The sequence below is a fragment of the Petaurus breviceps genome, unplaced genomic scaffold, assembly GCF_028583685.1.
Source record: "Petaurus breviceps papuanus isolate PSGF00001 unplaced genomic scaffold, PetGlider_PUasm1.0 174, whole genome shotgun sequence".
NCBI classification, from domain to species: Eukaryota; Metazoa; Chordata; class Mammalia; order Diprotodontia; family Petauridae; genus Petaurus; species Petaurus breviceps.
In genome coordinates, this window is record NW_027185761.1 from 78942307 (window position 1) to 78955898 (window position 13592).

The window sequence follows — 13592 nt, forward strand, 5'->3', positions numbered from 1 at the left end:
CAGATTCTTTCCCTGCTTCCCTCCTTACCCACCCCCACTGGGAAGATAAGCCATTCAATATAGGTTTACATGTTCAGTTACGCAAAATATTTCCATAGTAGTTTTATTGTGAAAGACTAACTATATTTCCCTCCATTCTATCCTGCCCCCCATTTATTCTATTTTCTACTTTGACCTTGTCCCTTTTCAAAAGTGTGTGCTTCTAACTACCCCCTCCCACAATCTGCTCTCCCTTCTATCATCCCCCCTTATCCCCTCCCCCTATTTTCCTGTACAGTAAGATACCCAATTTAGTGTGTATCTTATTCCCTCCTTAAGCCAAATTCAATGAGAATAAGGTTGAGTCATTCCCTTTCACCTTCCTGTTCTTTCCCTCCATTGTAAGTTTTCTCTTGCCTCTTTCATATAATAATTTGCTCTATTCTATCTCTCCCTTTCTCCTCTCATTATATTCCTCTCACCTCTTAATTTCATTTTTTTAGATATCATCCCTTCCTATTCAATTGATCTTGTGCCCTCTATGTATACATGTACACATATACACACACTCATGTATTTATACACATGTACACTCTCCTACATATACATACATACATACATACATACATATATATATATATATATATATATATTCCCTTCAACTATCCTCATACTGAGAAAAGTCTCATGAGTTGCAATTATTGTTTTTCCATGTAGGAATGTAAATAGTTCAACTTTAATAAGTTCCTTATGATTTCTTTTTCCTGTTTACCTTCCCATGCTTCTCTTGCTTCTTGTATTTGAAAATCAAATTTTCTGTTCAGCTCTGTTTTTTTCATCAAGAATGCTTGAAAGTTCTCTATTTCATCGAATGACTATATTTTCCCCTGAAACATTATACTCAGTTTTACTGGATAGGTGATTCTTGATTTTAATCCTAGACCCTTTGACCTCCAGAATGTCATATTCCAAGTCCTATGATCTGTTAATATAGAAGCTACTAGATCTTGTGTTATCCTGATTGTGTTTCCACAATACTCAAATTGCTTCTTCCTGGCTGCTTGTCATATTTTTTCCTTGACGTGGAAACTCTGGAATTTGGTTATAATATTCCTAGGAGATTTTGGGGGGGGAACATTTTCTTTTTTTTTTAATCAGTTGGGGTTAAGTAACTTGCCCAAGGTTACACGGCCAGTTATTTTTGTGTGGGTATTAAGTGTCTGAGGCCAGAACTGATCACGAGTCCTCCAGACTGCGGGGCTGGCACTCTACTCACTATGCCACCTAGCCACCCCTCTTTTTTCTTTTTTCTGAATCAAATGCTTTATTAATTTCTGGTATACACCATTCATTTCTACCAGATTTTGAGTTACAAATTTTCTCCCCATTTTCCCCTACCCACCACCCCAAAATAGTGATCCCACTGGATATCCCCTCCTCCAATCTGCTCTCTCCCATATCTTCTCCCCTACCCCCTCCTACTTTCCAGTAGGGCATGGTGGATCTCTATGCCCTAGTGCCTGGATATCTTATTTCCCAGTTACATATAAAATAATATTAATGATAGTATATATATATATATATATATGTATACACATACACACACATATATTTAAACATTTGATTTTAAAACTTTGAATTCCAGATTCATTCCCTTCCTCCCTTGTCAGCCACCCTTACTGGAAAGATAAGCAAATCAGTATAGGTTGTACATGTGTAGCTATGCAAAACATTTCCATAGTGGATACATTGCAAAAGACTGACTATATTTCCCTCCCTCCTATTCCACCTCCCACTTGTTCTATTCTCTACTTTGATCCTGTCCCTTTTCAAAAGTGAGTGCTTCCAATTTCCCTCCCCCCGAGCCTGCCCTCCCTTCCATCATCCCCCCTCTCATCCCCTTCCCCCCCACTCTCCTGTAGTGTGAGATACCCTGTTTAGTGTGTATGTCATTCCCTCCCTAAGCCAAATTCAATGAGAATAAGGTTGAACCATTCCCTTTTGCCTTCCTGTTCTTCCCCTCCATTGTAACCATTTTCCCTTCCCTCTTCTATATGAGATAGTTTACCCCCATTCTATCTCTCCCCATCTCCTCTCCTTATGTTCCTCTCTCACCTCTTAATTTCACCTTTTAAGTATCATCCCTTCCTATTAAATTGGTCTTGTGCCCTCTATCTATGTATACCTATAAACATATATATGCACATTCACATATGTATTCATATGCCCATATACTCTCCTATACATACATACATGTGTATATATGTGTATATATATATATATTATATATATATTATATATATATTATATATATATATATATATATTTCTATTCCCTTCAACTATTTTCATACTGAGAAAAGTTTCATCAGTTACAATGAACATTTTTCCATGTAGGAATGTAAAGGGTTCAACTTTGATAAGTTCCTTATTATTTCTTTTCCCTGTTTACCTTCTCATGCTTCTCTTGCTTCTTGTATCTGAATGTCAAATTTTCTATTCAACTCTGGTTTTTCATCAAGAATGCTTGAAAGTCCTCTATTCCACTGAATGACCATATTTTCCCCTGAAACATGATTCTCAGTTTTGCTGGGTAGGTGATCCTTGGTTTTAATCCCAGTTCCTTTGACCTCCGGTATATCATATTCTAAGCCCCCCTTTGATCGCTCAGTGTAGAAGCTGCCAGATTCTGTGTTATCCTGATTGTGTTTCCACACTATTCAAATTGTTTCTGCTTGCCTGCTTGTAATATTCTCTCCTTGATCTGGGCACTCCAGAACCTGGCTATAATATTCCTAGGAGTTTTCTTTGGGGGATCCTTTTCAGGAGGTGATGGGTGGATTCTTTCAACCTCTACTTTGCCCTCTGGTTCTAAAACATCAGGGCAGTTTTCCTTGAGAATTTCTTGAAGAATAATTTCTAGGTTCTTTTTTTGATCATGGCTTTCAGGCAATGCAATAATTTTAAAATGATCTTTCCTGGATCTATTTTCCAGGTCAGTGGGTTTTCCAATGAGATATTTCACATTGCTTTCTATTTTTTCATTTGTTTGGAACTGTTTTAAAGTATCTTGATTTCTCACAAAGTCACTAGCTTCCATTTGTTCCAATCTAATTCTGAAGGAATGATTCTCTTCAGTGAGCTTTTGAGATTCTTTTTCCATCTGGCAAATTCTACTTTTTAAGGCATTCTTCTCCTCATTGCCTTTTTGAGCCTCTTTTGCCACTTGAGTTAGTCTATTTTTAAGGTGTTATTTTCTTCAGTTAGGTTGTTGAAACTCATTTCCTAATTTTCTTGCATCGTTCTCATTTCTCTTCCCAGTTTTTCCTTCACTTCTCTTATTTGGTTTTCAAAATCCTTCTTAAGCTTCTCTGTGGCCTGTAACCAGCTTGTATTTTTCTTGGAAGCTTTTGGTGCAGGAATTCTGACTTCACTGTCTTCCTCCTGTTTCATGCTTTGGTCCTTTTTGTTCCCAAAATAGGAGTGTAAAGTTGGATTGCTCTGCTTGCTTTGCTTCCTTTGCCTGCTCATGTTGCCACTTAATTACTTGACTTTTAGGCTTTTTGCCACAGTAGGACCCTGCCACCAGACAGAGGAGCTTTGTCCCAAATGCTGGGGTTTTCTCAGCTACCAAAGGCATTAATTGGGTGCCCTCTCTGAAGCCTCCAAGCTGGTCACATGCCCCAGCACCTCCACCCTAGACCACAATCCAGATCCCAGGAGGTTAAAGCAATAGTGATCTCAGACTGGTCACTTGGTCCCCCTCCAATCTTCAGGCCAGGAACTGAAGCAGCCACGTTTGACTGTGGCTGCAGGGCCTAGGCACCTCTGTCACTTCTCTACTGGGGGGCAAAAGTTGATGCATTCCCAACTGCTGGATCCCAAAGTCCACACTGCTCTGACCTCTCACTTTGTCCTTAGCATATATGTGTTGATAATTCTGGAAATTGCCACAGCTGCTGGTGATCTGAAATCCCTCCAGCTGGTGGTTGGTCAGGCCTGCCCTGGAGCTAAAACCTCCGGCACCCACGGCCCTGGGGTTGGCTCCCAGAGTGCTTCTCTGGCTACTGGCCTGATGGGCTGTCCTCAGTGTGAGATTAGCTTCTCTGTGTCATTTTGTGGGTTCTGTAGCCCCAAAGTTTCTTCAGAGTCACCTTTTACATGAATTGGGGGAGGTGGAAGCCAGAGCTCCAAGGAAGTCCTGTTTCTACTCTGCATCTTGACTCTGCCTCCAGGGGGGCATCTTTTTCAAGAGGTGATTGGTGAATTCTTTTGATTTCTATTTTACCCTCTGTTTCTAGAATATCAGGGAAATTTTCCTTGAGAACTTCTTGAAGGATGATTTCTAGGCTCTTTTTTTGATCATGCTTTCAGGAAGTCCAATAATTTTCAAATTATCTCTCCTGGTTCTATTTTCCAGGTCAGTTGTTTTACCAATGAGATATTTCACATTGGCTTCTATTTTTTTCATTTGTTTGGATCTGTTTTTATAGTATCTTGATTTCTCATAAAGTCATTAGCTTCCATTTACTCCAGTATAACTTTGAAGGAATTATTCTCTTCAGTGAGTTTTTGAAATTCCTTTTCCATCTGGGAAATTCAACTTTTTAAGGCATTCTTCTCCTCATTGGCTTTTTGGGCCTCTTCTGACATTTGAGTTAGTCTATTTTTAAGGTGTTATTTTCTCCAGTATTTTGGGGGGTCTCCTTTAGCAGGCTGTTGACTCACTTTTCATTATTTTCTTTCATCATTCTCATTTCTCTTCCCAATTTTTCCTCCACTTCTCTTACTTGATTTTCAAAATCCTTCTTGAGCTCCTCCATGGCTTGCAACCAGTTTATAGTTTTCTTGGAGGCTTTTGATGCAGGAGTTTTGCCTTTGTTGACTTCTTCTGGTTCCATGTTTTGCCCCCCCCCAAAAAAAAGATTCTATGGTCTGATTTTGCTTCTTCTGTTTGTTCATCTTGCCAGCCAAATACTTGACTTTTGAGCTCTTTGCCACAGTAGAACTCTGCTTCTGGAACGGAGTGTCTCAAATGGCTGGGGTTTTCACAAATGTTGTCAGAGGTCTGAGGAGGGCATCCTTTCTACAGCCACCACAAGCTCTGGCACACTGGCATTTCTCATCCCAGGACCACCACCCAAGACTGTGACCCAGATCCAAGCAGGTCAAAACAAGAGTGATTACCCTCTGAATGGTCACTTGGTCCCCCTATGACATGCAGGCCAGGAGCTTCAGAAGCAGCCACAGGGCAGCAACTGCATCTGCTGTGTGTCCTCCACCTGTGGCCCCAGGGGCAGGGGAAGGGGCCTCCACACTCTTAGGTCACCTGGTTCCAACAGAGTTTCCCACTAACCTTTTACTTTATCTTTTGCATTTATGGGTTGAAAAGTCAGGAAACCACCACAGCTGCTAGTGATTTGCTCTCCTGAAGTTTGATCTTGGTAGACTGCTCCCCTGGTTGGGGCCACTCTGGGTCTGAGTCCATGTAGCTCTCTTGAGACTGTACTTACCACCTAGTCCAGTGTGATAGACCCTTCCTGTCAGCCTGCCAGGCTGCCTTCAGTGGGAGATTTGTTTCTTTCTGTCACTTTGTGGGTTCTGTAGCTCTAAAATTTGTTTAGAGTCATATTTGATAGATATTGGAGGTGGTTGGGGCAGAAGCTCAGCAATTTCCTGCTTCTACTCTGCCATCTTGGCTCCTCCCTTTTTACAGCTTTTTAAAAAATGTTTTTTATGTCTCTGCTTCTCTGTGTGCTTCCCCCCCCCCTTCTGTAGGACTCTGCTTGTCTGTTTCTATCTCTGTCCCTGTGTTCTTTTCCTCCCCCTCCCTGCCCACTCCATTGTCCCCTCTTCTTCCCTTTTTTCTTCTGACCTTTAGATCTCAGATATTTGCCTCTGTTTTTTTCTCCATATCTCAGATGAGCTGGACAGAATGATTCTGTCTTTCTGTAAGTCTGTTATTCCATTGCAAAGATGAGGTCGAAACCTTTCAGTTTGTCTCTGGAGTCTTGACTGAGAGCAAACCATAAAAAGAGGAAGAGAGAAAGAGGGAGAAAGGGAGAGGGGAAGAGAGAGGGAGCAAAAAAGAGGGAGGAAAAGAGGGATGGAGAAAGGAAGAGAGGGAAGGAGGAGGTAGGGAGAATCCCCTGGGCTTCAAGAGAACTCATCAGTTACAGGGCATGAGATCAGCTTTTTTCTCTCTTGGTTGGTGTCTGCGTTTCCCTTCCGTGCATCTCTGTCACCCTCATTTCTCTCTGTTTCCCTGTCTCTGCTTCTCCGTCTTTGTTTTTGCTTCTCTATGACTTGCAGGCCATATTTGCAGGCAACCTTGTCTTTATCTCAGACTCCCTCTGACTACTCCTCTTCCAGACTTAATTTCTGCTTTTGGGGCTAGGGTAAGGTCAGAGCCAGTCCTGGGGGGGGGGGGTATTGGGGCCTTTTTAGGATGGAGGCTTAGACAAGTCTATGGGGTGATAGGCTCTGGATTGGCTTTTGGGCCAAACAGCTCCTTTTCTCCCACTCGAGCCCCTTCCCTTCTGGAGTTGTTCCGTTTCCCGTCTGTAAAGTGCCAGGGTGACCCTACTCTCTCGAAGTCACTCCCTGTTCTAAACGCTTCAATCCTGGCAGCGGGAGCCTTCTGAAGATCTGTCCTGAATACCACTCTTGTTCTTTCTGTCCCCTCACTTTCTCTCCCCCGCGGCTGGACTGAGGAGCAACCTCTGTGTCTGTCGCCCTGGCAAGCTTAGACTGGAGGAGTGTGGGAGAGGCCTGACGCCAGAATTCTCGAGCCCGGATGGCCTGGCAACGATTGGATCACTCCTCGGACCCTCCGAATCCAGCGAGGGTGGACTTGTCCCCAGGATTCCGCGGCTCCAGTCGAAGGGAGGGGAACTGCTGAAGGGCGGGGTTCGGGCCCAGTGAGTGTAGAGGCCCAGCTTCCTGGAGGGACTCCGCCCATCTCGGCTCCAGGTTAGCGGACGCTGCGCTGCCCTCACCTAGGGACTGTCACAGCCATGGGATCTCACGGTTCCCACCTCGAACGAGAGCCCGAATTGGACTTGATCCTACAGGAGACCGGCTGTAAGTAGGACTGCTGCGGACCCAAGTGTCTGAGGCTCCTGGTGCCCTGAAGGGCTGGCAGGGACTGAAACCAGGCGTCGGGGCAGCGGCTGGGGTGGAGGGGCTGGGACACAGCTTCGCCGATCCCCAAGTAGGAGCCAGGACTGGGCTCCAACCACAGTCTTCTCGGCTCCCTGCGGCCATTCTCCAACGGCTGAAGGGGACTGGCGCGTGTAGGGGGCGGGGTGCTACCTACCCTGGTCGCCTTCCCCGAGGGCTTTGAGGGAGCCGGGGAAGCTTGGCCCCACTCTTAGCCGTCCCTGCTCCAGACACTAGCTCTGGTTTTCTGCCCCTGGATGCAGAGCCGTTGTTGTTCTCCTAAACCCTGAGCTCTGAGCCTGGGTCCCCCAGTCTGAGTCCTCAGTCTCAAACTTGAACTTGAAGTTTGAACCCCCTAATCCCTGAGACTGGTCTACTGAGCCTGAAATTCTGAGCCTAGAGCATCTTCCGGTCACTCCGATTGCCCTCCGACCCTCAGCACCCAGCTCTGACTCTCTACCTTCTTCCCACTCTCCAGTCTCTAAGGCCAACCTCAATCGCCTGCATCACCGCTTCCGCTACTTGGACAAGAATAATAAAGGCTTTCTGAGGTGAGCAGTGCCACCCCACCTTTCCTCGAACATGGAGGATTGGGACGCCCAGCCTTCGAGCCTCTTCCCCAGCCCCTCACTGACTGATTTGCCTTGGCCTCTGACTCCCGATCCAGTGTCCCCTATGACCCCTCAGCTCAATGTGAAAGGAAAGGTTCCTTCTCCTTTATTCGGCCTCTCCCTCCCGAACTCTCCGCGTAACCGGTGGAGTCGAGTGCTATACTTTTGACGCTGAAACTTCTCACTCCTCCCCAAACAGTCGGACGGATCTACACAACATAAAAGAGCTTGAGATGAACCCACTTGGAGATCGGATCATCAACAGCTTCTTCCCGGATGGGTGAGGACAGAGCTTTGGGTGAGTGAGAGTAGATGGAGCCTTGGGGAAAAGGGGGAAGCCAGGAAAGAAAACCCAGTCAAGAGTCAGACCCAGCGGGATCGTAGAGGAAGGTTATATTAGAATTCACTCTTTCTTTCTTGCTCAGATCTGAGGTCTGGGTCCCACGGCTTGAAGCCTCTTCTTCTTTCGGGATAGAGGCTTAGGAGGAACAACATGACTCTTTTATTCAGGGGGGAGTGTGTAGATTTCCGAGGCTTTGTCTGGGTCCTGGCCCATTTTCGACCATCCCAAGAGGAGGACCCAACTGTCCAGGACCCCCAGAAGCCTGAGCCTCTAAACAGCCGGAACAACAAACTGCGCTGTGAGTGGAATTGGGGGGAATCACTGAAAATCACCACCCAAGACTCCCGTTCTCATTTTGACCTCCCTTGTTCCCTTACCCTGTGTGATCCTGATTCATTTTATGTACTGGCAAGTCTCTTCTCTCTGAGCCTCTATTTCTCCATTTGAACAATGACCTTGGACACTAAGGTTGCCTCCCCATGCCTTGCCCAGGAAATTTGGAACAGGGACAATTGCCATTGAGCAATTGGGGTGGGGTGGGGTGGGGGGGGCTCAGAGCTCAGGTCACAATTATTCCTATGCAAGTCTGAAGCCAACTAGAGATGAAAGTCTTGAGAGTGGAGGAGGAGAAGGAGGCGAGTGTCCAGGTTATCGGATAATAACTGGAGAATTAGGGTTAGTGGCTGGAGAAGACTGGGCCAGCTCCTGAACTTCCTGGGAGGAGGGAAAGTAATCCGGGAGGCCACAGATGTCAGCGACAAGGACCTAGGCAGACTGGAGGGGACGTTTTAAGGAAGAGAAGGGGGAGTGACTGAGTTGGTGTCTATGGGGAAGTGGGAAGAGAAATAGGAAAGTGACTCATCCCCATGCCGTCTCTGTTAGTGGAGACAAGGGGCTGCCATCAACCTGTGAGATGGCATGCGCCTTGGAACATGAGAAGGACAGGTCTAGGATTGCCTGATCCCAGAGCTGGAGTCAGGGACCTCAGAAATCAGATAATCCAGTCCTCCCCATTCTACAAATGAGAGAACTAAGACTCAGGCAGACAAATGCCTTATTTTTATTTGTATGCACCTGTTTATTTCAATGTGGTGTCAATGGAATCTCACTGAGGCTAAGGATTGGGCTTGATGGCCATCTCCAGGATTACAGGAGAAGCCACAGCACCTGGCACATAGTAGGTGCCTTAGAAATGGGTGTAGATTAACTGCCTGTCCAAGATCACACACAATCCAAAAATTTTTGTGTGCCATTCATTCACTCAAAGCATATGCTCAGGGTAGGTAATACAGGGGTGGGAAAGTCCAGATAGAACTCAGGCAGGAAGGGTATAGCTCTTGTAATGAGCTTTGAAGAAATCCAGGGCAAGATGGAACAGAGGCAAGGAGGGAAGGTGCTCCAAGCAGAGGTTTCATCAGCACCAGTTTGACTGGACCAGAAAGTGTGTGGAGCAGAGCAATGTGTAAGGCTAGTACCCCTGGGAAGGCTGATTGCAGCAGGCTCTGAAACCCTCTATGTGCCCACTCAGATATATGATGTAAGCCAAGTGGCTTGGAAGCTTTGAGGAGGCTGAATTGGAGAGAGGAGAGATGGGGATGGGAGATCAATTAGGAGGTGAAGGTAGGAGTCCAGGAGAGAAAGGATAAGGGAGGGCTTCAGTAGGGTGGTGCCCAGGAGTGCTCAAAGGTGTGTTGTGCAGGTGGAATCCACCATAGCTGGTGACTGGCTGGACATTTTGGGGAAAGGGGAGGAAGGAGTCAGGGTGACTCTTGGGCTGGGAAGAATGGTGGTGTCCTAGATTCTTGGGTAGAGATGCAAGGAAGGAAGACCGAGCAGGTAAATGACTGGGGTGAGAGGGGCTAAGCCTCCTTAGGGTAGGGGTGGTGGCTGGTACCACTCTGATCTCCCCAGCTGAACCTCAAAGTTCCTTCACATTCCCTCACATCTACTTGTCTAACTTAACCCTGTAGGAAGGTAGGTCCTGGGGAAGGGACCCTGGTGGGTGGCAATCTGGGCCAGAGACAGCTGGCAAGCTAGGCATAGCCAAGAGGGAGCCACACTACCAAAATGGAGGAGAGTCTCAGCCTGGGATGTCAGAACCTGGAGCAAATGCCAGATCTTCAGTTCTAGCCACTGTGTGACTGTACCATGGTCTGGACCTGGGGAAGTGGGACCTCTAGCAGAGGACAGCACAGGACTGAAGAGACCTTGCCCCTGTCCTGACCCCACTTTCTTTTTCTTACCAGTTGCTTTTCAGCTCTATGACCTGGACTGTGATGGAAAAATCTCAATGAAAGAGATGTTGCAGGTTGGAGAAGGAGTTGTGAGGGCGGTGTGTGTGTGTGTGTGTGTGTGTGTGTGTGTGTGTGTGTGTGTGTTTCATATGTATGCTTTCTCTGCATCTGGTGTTTGTATGTCTGATGTGGACCCAGAGGTGCAAATGGAGGCCTCCTTCCCACCTTCACCCGCCATGTTCCTCCTTGGTCCTGTGGCATCTGGTATAACCATTGGTAGAGGATGGAGTGGGCAGGGATGGCTGGGGTGCAGGGGCTGTGGTGGGGGCAGCTGATGATGGCAACAGATCATTAGATGTGAGTAGTTTGGGCTGTATGGTTATGTGCAGGGATGGGGCAAGCATGCATCTTTGGAAAATCTGGAAATAACTTGATCTGATATATTTCCATACTTTCCTCTCTGGTACTGCCAGGTCTTGAGGTTGATGGTTGGGGTGGAGGTGACAGAGGAGCAGTTGGAAGTCATCGCAGCCCGGACAGTGCAAGAGGCTGATGAGGATGGTGATGGATCTGTGTCCTTTGTGGAGTTTACCAAGGTTAGTGGCACCTAGCATCATGGGAGACTGAAGGCTTGGCTACTCAGAGGTGGCAGTAGGAAGGCAGCAAGTCTAGGGGCAGAGACAGGACCCTGCGGGTAGTGGTTGGGTTGGGGGCAGGGAGAAAGGGTTTAGGCAGTGGTAAGGGTGATAAGATCTGTAATACAGCATCCTAGGGGCGTATCTGCTTCTCCCATTAGTCCTTAGAGAAGATGAACATTGAACACCAAATGAGCATCCGGATCCTGAAGTGACCTCCTTCTCCAGGAGGCATCTTCCCCACCCTAGAGGGATCCATTTCCAACCCCCAGAGGTATTCCCTTCCATGCCTGGGACATACCCCTTGCTATTCCTGCTGGAATTCCCTTTCTGGCCATGGAGGGATCTGCCATCAGACCTGAAAGAATCCATCTCCAAAGGGCTATATGCCCCTCTGCTTTTAGAAGGATCCTGAAAATCTTGTGAGATTCCTCAGTTCCTGAAGGGATTCACATCCTCCACCTGAATTAACTTAGCCCAACCTAGAGAATCCATACTGTACCGTAGAAGGAACATATTCCTCCTTCCTGAAAGGGTCCACCTCAAAGGGTCTTCCTCCATTTCCAGAAAGGTCCTCCCCTCTTCCAATAGGGTTCTCAGCACCTCACTCATCTGGGTCTCCTTCAAAGCCTGGAGGGATATTCCCCACTGCCCATCACATAGACAGAGTTGTTTGCAAGCTCCCCTCCCCACCTCTCAGCCTTGCCCACATGCTAGGTCATTTAATCAGCAAGTTTGGAAGAGCCCTGGTCAGTTTGTGTGCATGACTCAATAAACCCTAAATGTTCCCATGGAGTGTAATCAATCCTAGGATGAAAAGGGATTTGGGTGGGGGCTCTGTTCTCAGTTCTCTTCCCCAAGGTCCTTCTTGCCCAGCTCAAAGAGAGACCCAGCAACTGGTCCTCAGACCCCATCACCTGGGAGCTAAGGGAGGACAGACAGGCAGACAGATGTACATACTTTCATGTCTCGAGTGAGGACAAACCCTAGGAGAACACAGAGAAGGCAGACTCATTCATATGAAGAACCCTCATTCCAGAACTGGAGGGGACTTTGAGCAGGCTTCCTTCCCCAGGGTTGGGGTGTTCCTGGGCAGGGATACAGAGAGAAGTCCCAGGGGAGACCTCCACCTCACATGTCAGGGTGAGGCTCAGAAAGGTAAAAGGACCCAGGTAGAGTTGGGGGAGCCATGACTGAGTGGGAGCAGGGGAACAGATGGCAAGAGGAATTCACATGAAAAAACTTGTGGAGGGTGTGAGGGGCAGGGGCAGGTTGGATGTGTTGGCCAAACAAGCCAGTGGTGCTTGGTGGTTCCAGAGTGCACAGAAGGCAGCATGAGATTGGAGCTCCTTTTCTAATGGGATAAAATATAAACATGCATAATCGAAATCTGCCACATTCCATAAGAAGTCATTACTGGTAGAAGGAGTGATGGAGATGTTTGTCTTTAAAGAAGGGATGGGAATTCAGCAGGAGAAAAGCAGGAGGAAGGGCATTCCAAGCAGAAGGTACAGCCTGAGAAAAGGTAAAGAAGTGGCAAAACACAAGAGTACATTCAACAAGCACAGATAATTTTGGCTAGACCCTAAAGAACAAGGGTGTGACTAATAGGAGATAATGCTTAAAAAGGATGGGATAGGTCAGAAAATTAAAGAGGGTCTTTCATGCTGTGGAGAAGAGTTTGACTTTTCAAACCATGTAGGGAAAGTCAATGAAGAATTTATCCTCAGTCTTGGCCCCTGCTTTGAAGCCACAGGTGCTAGCTAATGAGCCCCCTCACCAGTAACAGACCAAAGATGCCCGTCTGCATCCCTGGCTAAAAGCTCTGGGATCTTTAGATCTCAAGGGAAGCAAAATTGCTTTTTCAGGCATCCAGTTTCACCTACTTAAGGTTTTCAGGTGGGTACCTGGAAAGAGATTCTGGAGGAGGTAACACAAGCTGAGAATTCAAGGAAGCCAGGGATTCTATAGGGCAGAACTTGGGAGAAACGACATGATGCAAATGTGGAGCTGTCATTTGGAAAGGCACAGGCATGAGAGATAGAGAGCTGTGAGTAAGGAGCAGCTGAACCAGTAGAGGTGGGTTCCTGAGTCGATGGGAAAATGGGAAGAATATAGGAAAGGTTGGGAAGAGCTTGAAATGCCAAACAAAGGCATGATTACCACCTTGCAGGTAGTAGGGAGCCATTCAAATTTACTGTGCAGAGGACAACCAGATTAGACCTGTTTTATGTCACTCTGCTGAGTAGAAGATTAGTGTTAGAAAAAGTGTTGGATTGGAAGAGGCTTGAAGCAAGGAGGCTCATAGGAGGTGCACATTTGGGGTTAGGGTTAGAGTCCAGGGGATGAAGGTACCATCAGTCCTCTCAGGACACCAACCAAAGTGTTTTCTCCCAAATTCTCTTCCTATGTTTTCACCAGACAAGCATGAAACCGCATTTTCTCAGGAACTCTATATTCACAGTCCTTTTCTTCTCTCCCATCTACATTTTTACAGGTAAAGTCAGTCTAGGACAACTGTTAAATGCTCAATCTCCTCAGGGCTGCCCAACATTCCATCCGCTCTTAAAGATACTGTAAAATGAATGCTCTCTCTCTCTCTCTCTCTCTCTCTCTCTCTCTCTCTCTCT

General features: G+C 46.6%; 1 protein-coding gene across 1 annotated transcript; it reads left to right on the plus strand.

The window, feature by feature from the left end:
- Window positions 1-6994: 6994 nt before the first annotated feature.
- On the plus strand, window positions 6995-11177 carry CHP2 (calcineurin like EF-hand protein 2). The gene is made up of 7 exons (XM_069084560.1): window positions 6995-7061; window positions 7618-7690; window positions 7950-8030; window positions 8261-8391; window positions 10340-10401; window positions 10801-10923; window positions 11124-11177. Exons 1-7 carry the CDS (start codon window positions 6995-6997, stop codon window positions 11175-11177), a joined length of 591 nt encoding a protein of 196 aa, XP_068940661.1.
- Window positions 11178-13592: the final 2415 nt, after the last annotated feature.